The sequence below is a fragment of the Henckelia pumila genome, chromosome 2, assembly GCF_033568475.1.
Source record: "Henckelia pumila isolate YLH828 chromosome 2, ASM3356847v2, whole genome shotgun sequence".
NCBI lineage: Eukaryota > Viridiplantae > Streptophyta > Magnoliopsida > Lamiales > Gesneriaceae > Henckelia > Henckelia pumila.
The window spans coordinates 88,681,698-88,687,683 of NC_133121.1; the positions used below are offsets into that span (position 1 = coordinate 88,681,698).

The 5,986-nt window shown below is 36.5% G+C and overlaps 2 protein-coding genes across 2 annotated transcripts; both read right to left on the reverse strand.

Annotated features, from left to right (window-relative positions):
- Positions 1–709: 709 nt before the first annotated feature.
- LOC140883379 (iron-sulfur cluster assembly protein 1-like) lies at positions 710–2,596 on the reverse strand. Its single transcript, XM_073289821.1, has 3 exons — positions 2,150–2,596; positions 1,857–1,911; positions 710–1,163 (listed from the first exon to the last, which is right to left on the reverse strand). Exons 1-3 carry the CDS (start codon positions 2,445–2,447, stop codon positions 1,025–1,027), a joined length of 492 nt encoding a protein of 163 aa, XP_073145922.1. The 5' UTR covers positions 2,448–2,596; the 3' UTR covers positions 710–1,024.
- A 969-nt stretch (positions 2,597–3,565) lies between these two features.
- Positions 3,566–4,489, reverse strand: LOC140877878 (uncharacterized). The gene has a single exon (XM_073281472.1). It carries the CDS (start codon positions 4,487–4,489, stop codon positions 3,566–3,568), a length of 924 nt encoding a protein of 307 aa, XP_073137573.1.
- Between the last annotated feature and the right edge of the window lie 1,497 nt (positions 4,490–5,986).

The window sequence follows — 5,986 nt, forward strand, 5'->3', positions numbered from 1 at the left end:
TCGCGAATATCTAATATTTTTTAGCGTGATGTTCGCGCGTACATCTGAAAAAAAACTAAAAAGAGTGTATCTCTCCCGATGTAGCATAGAATATCCCCTACCCGGATAGGGTAGCATCGACCGATACGTTGCATGGCTTGTTATAAATACTTCAATGAAAGAGATCAAATATAATCTGTGAAGAAAATAGATTATAATCAACAATTCATTTAATTTTTTTTTGAAATCTACAAAATCTTAAGCAAAATTATATTCTTAAAAAAATATATTTGAAGGGCAATCTCGGATTTGCAGGATTGTCTATGCAATGGGATCTAACAGTGTTTTTTTTTTTTTATAATGCTAAAGGTACAACAAATATCGTGTACAACGATATTTACAATCATTATATCGTGATATTTGTTATTTTATCGCGATATTTGTATTCAATTTATCGTGAGATTTTGATATATTTAATTTTTGCATTGTGTTGTAAGATTTGTTGTACAAAATTGGTTGTACATGTAGCATTGCTCTTTTTTTTTTCATCACATGAATATTTCAAATGCAAAAAACAAGGATAATTGGATGCAACACATGGACAACATAGACAGACCCGGATTTGCGACAGAATCGAGCATTTGATTAGAAGACACACTGGAGATGAGTTGCTACCTTAAAGACATTGCCTTATAATTTATCTAACGAGATATTTATACACGTGAATCACACGAGGAAATATATATACTTTTAAATGCATATGTGAGATGTTATCAAAAGGATATTATGAAATTTCTCCGTTTTCGCATCACTTTACTGATAGCATTCTGCTTAAATTAATTTCTTCAGATATTAGAGGAGTGATCTTATATTTCATGGTTTCAGTGTCCTAGCCCGTAGGATGGTTTTACGGAGAATAGGTGCTCCACGAGTTGTTGGATACTCTTTATCCATTCCAGAGATATCGATCTATATCGAGATCGATATCTTTAATAAGGTATACATACAAACATTATTCAATACTATCAGCTATATATGCACATATTCAAGCATCAGCAGCTTGACTTCCATTTGATTTTGCACGCTTTGCCTCGTAATCCTTCACAGCGGCCTTTATCGCGTCCTCTGCAAGCATGCTGCAATGGAGCTTCACTGGTGGAAGAGCAAGATGCTTAGCTATTTCCCTGCATTTCCATCATCGATCGTGAGATAAACACATTCAGTGTTGGGGAAATAAAAAAAACAGCTATGGAGATGCATGTATAAGATTGTTTACGAAAACAAATAGTTCTAAAGCCAGAATCACTCAGTAGCCAACATATGCAAATCCAGTGCAACAAAGAAATGCTTTCTAAGAAAATGGTAATCTAATCTGAGACATGGACACAATGCCGAGCATATATACAAACTTAAAGGGAAGATATTCAATCGTGTTTCCAAGCTTCTAGCCAATGAAATGTCGGGAAATCGCAAGTAGAAGCTGAGAAGCTGTTAAAGTAAAGCCCTTGCGAGCGCTACCTTATGATAGACGAACCAAGTGACTAGAACACATGGATAAATAGCTTGCCACTGGTTACCGTCGTATGTTCATAAAGTAGATTCTGTCCTCCAACTAGCTGTTATAACTTATAACTATTCTTCCCACTGTGTGGTATTAGTAGAAACTTGAACAATCAATCCACATTTACTAAAGAAGCTAGCTACTAAATTCGATGTTGATCCATATAAAAGAGTACGAATTATCAAATAAAGAAAAGAATGAGCTTGCAATTACAAATCAGTGCACATGATTCCTGAGCTCAAAGAGTAAAGAAGAGGTAACATCATAACGCTGAAATTATGAATCAATTAGAGCAAGAAACAAGAGTCCCACTCACGTATTTTTTATCGACAGGAGTTCCTCCATTTGTTTACCTTTCACCCATTCGGTAGCTGAAAATTTAAAAAAAATAAAATTATTGATTTACCAAGGAAGATTGGCATTTACCTGAAAGAAAGTCGAAATTTAAATCAAGAAATCCCTCAAAGATGCCACAAAAGACTCAGAAAACGCTACGGAAAAACCCAAGAATCAACACCTCAAACGACTGGAGCAAAATCAGAAAGGCACAAATGAATCGACTGATGACTCATACATGGAAAGTTCATCGCTTTGATTCAAAGAACGCACCGACGGAGGATGAAGCAATGGCCGAGCCACAGCCGAAAGTCTTGAAACAAGCATCAACGATTTTCCCATTCTCCTCATCGACCCTAATCTGCAACTTCATGACGTCGCCACACGCCGGAGCTCCAACGAGACCCGTCCCGACATTCGGATCACTCTTATCGAACGATCCGACGTTCCTCGGGTTGTTGTAGTGATCCACAACTCTCTCGTGATACTTTCGAGATCCGACCACCACCGGAGAAGGAGAGGGAGATCGGAGGCCTTGACCGAGAATCCTAATTGTTACGCGCCTCAACATATTGGATTGGTCTGCAAATTGCTTCACAAATGAGATGAAATTGGATTTAGGGTTTCGTGCGTGGTATTATTGCCAAATTTACGGAATCGGAATCGGAATCGGAATCGGAATCGTATTCAAGCTGATCGGAATGTTAGGGCGGTGGTGGAGAAATAAAATTCTGTATAGTGACTGGAATGTGACTGGAAATGAATAAGAGCTGGGGAATGTAGTTGGGCTGGCCTCAAATCAAGGCCCAATTATATTTTGGCCCATGGTAGTGTTTCAAGGCAAGGCGTTGGGACCAAACCCAAGATTTATCGACAAATATGGATAAAATCTGAGATCCCCAGCCCAGCTTTGATTATGATGTTATGAAAACTTATTTCGTTACGTATAAGTTGTATAATTTTGGAACTTAATATTGATATGATGGTGAATTAATAACATTTTAATTCAATAATTTAGGTTTCAAATATTGTACCACGTGAAATATGTCCGACTAGTAGTATGACCTTATTTGTCTTTTAAGTATGGTTTGATGTAAATGATGACACATTAATTAATAACATATTCTCTTTTTCATTTCACGTTTGACTCAAATTTCGCATTAAAATTAATATAGAAAAATACCTGCTCCTCTTTTTTTTTTTTTTTTTTTACAAGAAAGTAAAAATTCATTAAGCTAAATCAAACGAAATTACACTGAAAATCATAGTAGGACTAGGAGTGTTCCATCCTACTGGACCAGGCTTAGAAACATCCTTTCGTGCTAGAACATGAACGACATGATTCGCTGATCGTTTAACAAAAACAAAGTTACAAGATTGTATATCCCTAGCAAGAGTTCTACAATCTTCTACAATGAGTCCCAAATAAGAGTAATCATGCTCTGTATTCCGTAAAGCATCAATCACCACAACATCTGATTCGAAAATGACATTTGACAAGTTCTAGCTCTTGACCCAACTTATAGCCTCTCGAATTCTCATCGCCTCAGCCTCTATTGGAGAAAATCTACAATTGAGAATACCATGTACATCATCAATAACTATGCCATTTGAATTCCGAATAATACAGCCAAAACCAACGAATGGAATGTTGTCAAAAACAGCGACATCTATGTTACATTTCATCATTTATTCAGGAGGCTTAATCCATCGTTCTTGCATGGTCTGTTGTTCTGTATTAATCTGAGGAGAATGAAGTTTTCTAGTCATCTTCCATTGAGAATAAAGAGTTTGGGCTGAATCAAAAATTGCGGTAGCACTCTTGCACTTGCCATTCCACACAACGTCGTTACGATTTTGCCATAGGCACCACAAGATGGCAGTTGCCAATTCAACGTCATTCTGATTCCTTCTGTGAGTAATATTGATCCACCAGTCCGCAAAAGTGCAAGAAGAATTAAAGTAACTTCCAATCGAAGATATGTTCCAAACACTTCTAGCCCATGGGCAAGACACTAAAGCATGGAAGTCATCTTCAGGTAGATTATGACAAATAGGACAGCAATTATTTACCTCAACCCGAAGTGTTAGAAAAGCTTGCATTGTAGGTAGACATGAGGAAAGTACTCTCCAAATGAAATTGCGTACTTTAGCTGGAATCCCCAATCTCCATACAAATTTCCAGTTGATACTTGGAGAATTAGGACTTGTGTCGCTTACATTCGTTTGTAGATTATATCCACTCTTAACAGAATAGACTCCAAACCTCTCATTCGCCCACATCCAATTGTCATCACATTCTTGTCTACTAAGTGGAATAGAGAGGATTAAACGTTGATCTCTCTCAGAAAAGAGGTCTTGGATAATATCTATATCCCAAGAGCCATCCACTGCAGATCTCAATGAACTCACTGTTGATGATTCTAAGCCCTGACTACACACTGATTCAATGCAGGGATTTACCTGATCTGGCAGCCAAGGATCACCCCAAATTTTTGTTTGACAACCCGATCCAATACGCTTTCTGGCCCCTTTTTTGATCAGCTCTTTTGTAGACTGCAAACTCCTCCATACATAACTAGGATTGTGGGGACCTCGGGTTCCTAATCTCATCTTATGGGCAAAGTATAATTAAACACAATTAATCATACTTGATCAAAGAATAATCAAAGCAAAGCATAATTTTTTTTTTAAAAAAATCTTGGTCAGGATCGATCCTGCGAACTCCCATGATCGATCCTGGAACTTTTCACAAGTTTCTGCCAGAGTCCATTTTTGTGCCAGGATCGATCCTACGAACTCACAGGATCGATCCTGACATTCCCTTTTTGAAAAAAAACTGTAGACTTTCTGTTGTTGTCCAAATTCAGTTCATGGAATAAATAATCTCAATCCAAATCATCAAAAATCAACTCCAAAACATAGTGTATCAATTCTCGAACTTGCATATAAACATATATGAAGTCTCAAGCATATAATCATGCATTTAGTATATCAAACGGATCGTTCAAAAAGCAATAAAAGTCATAACTATATCGAGTCTCATACATGAACTTCAAACCATAATAGTTCTAACATGTTTGATGGTATCTATATACCATTCTTCAGCTTAAACCCGAGTCCACACTTGCTACATCTCGTTCCCGAGCTGTTAATGTCCTATCAGACTAGCTCCTGCCCATCTGTTGCAATGCACACATGCAAAACAAAGCAAAAATTGGATAAACTACGGTGAGAAATCATTTCCAGTATAATCGACATATAAAACGTTAAATAAATCATATCGACTCTAATCATAATCGACTCAACAGTAGAGTAAATAACACATATATAGATCAAGAATGATTCATATATCATCGTTGCCATCAAGATTCGTAACCGATCTTGATATGAATATTCATCTATTGTAGTTGTCTCAGACTAGAAAATAAGATCGCCTCAGATCTTGGCATAGAATCAATTCAATATAATATCATATCATCATTGTAATAATATCGGCTCAAAGATCCACTACCTGAGATGGATCGACAACATCAAAATCAAATCGAAAAGATAAACAAGTATGTGATTTTAGCGGGACAACTTAAGAAGCTTCATTCTTGAGTTTCAAATCCCTGACTCGCGATGTCGTCTTATACCTTCATATTTTCTCTGTTTTGAACGCTTCAAATCTGAAACATAACATCAAAACATTCATATCAAACTTCATTCAATCTTATCATTTCATAATCGATTCAAAATCATCATTCATCGTCAACCAAAGTCACTTCAAACCTCAACTTATTCTTCTTCGGTTTGAATTCAAAGTTCTTGATTCGTTAGCCTTTGAAACTAATCTGAAATTGAAGAATAAAATTGCTACAATATCAATAACATCTCAAATAACATCTCAGCTCAGTCATAGGCTATCAAAACGATCTCAAAACACAAATCGACAGCGTAGCGATTGAAAATTGGTAACCGACAAAATATCGATATCAATATCAACTTCGAATACGACTTTGAATCAATTCACGTCAGTAAGAAGCCATCAAAATTCAGTATAATCATATGTTATACAAGTTAAATACATGCTGGAATCATCACGAGTTCATACAACAATCAATCTTC

Excerpts from the sequence above, each read along its gene's own strand:
- LOC140877878 (XM_073281472.1), bottom strand. The coding sequence starts at position 4,489 with ATGAGATTAGGAACCCGAGGTCCCCACAATCCTAGTTATGTATGGAGG.
- LOC140883379 (XM_073289821.1), bottom strand. The coding sequence starts at position 2,447 with ATGTTGAGGCGCGTAACAATTAGGATTCTCGGTCAAGGCCTCCGATCT. Across the intron at positions 1,912-2,149 it reads CATTGCTTCATCCTCCGTCG|CTACCGAATGGGTGAAAGGT; the intron begins GTGCGTTCTTTG and ends TTAAATTTTCAG. Across the intron at positions 1,164-1,856 it reads CTCCTGTCGATAAAAAATAC|GGAAATAGCTAAGCATCTTG; the intron begins GTGAGTGGGACT and ends ATGGAAATGCAG.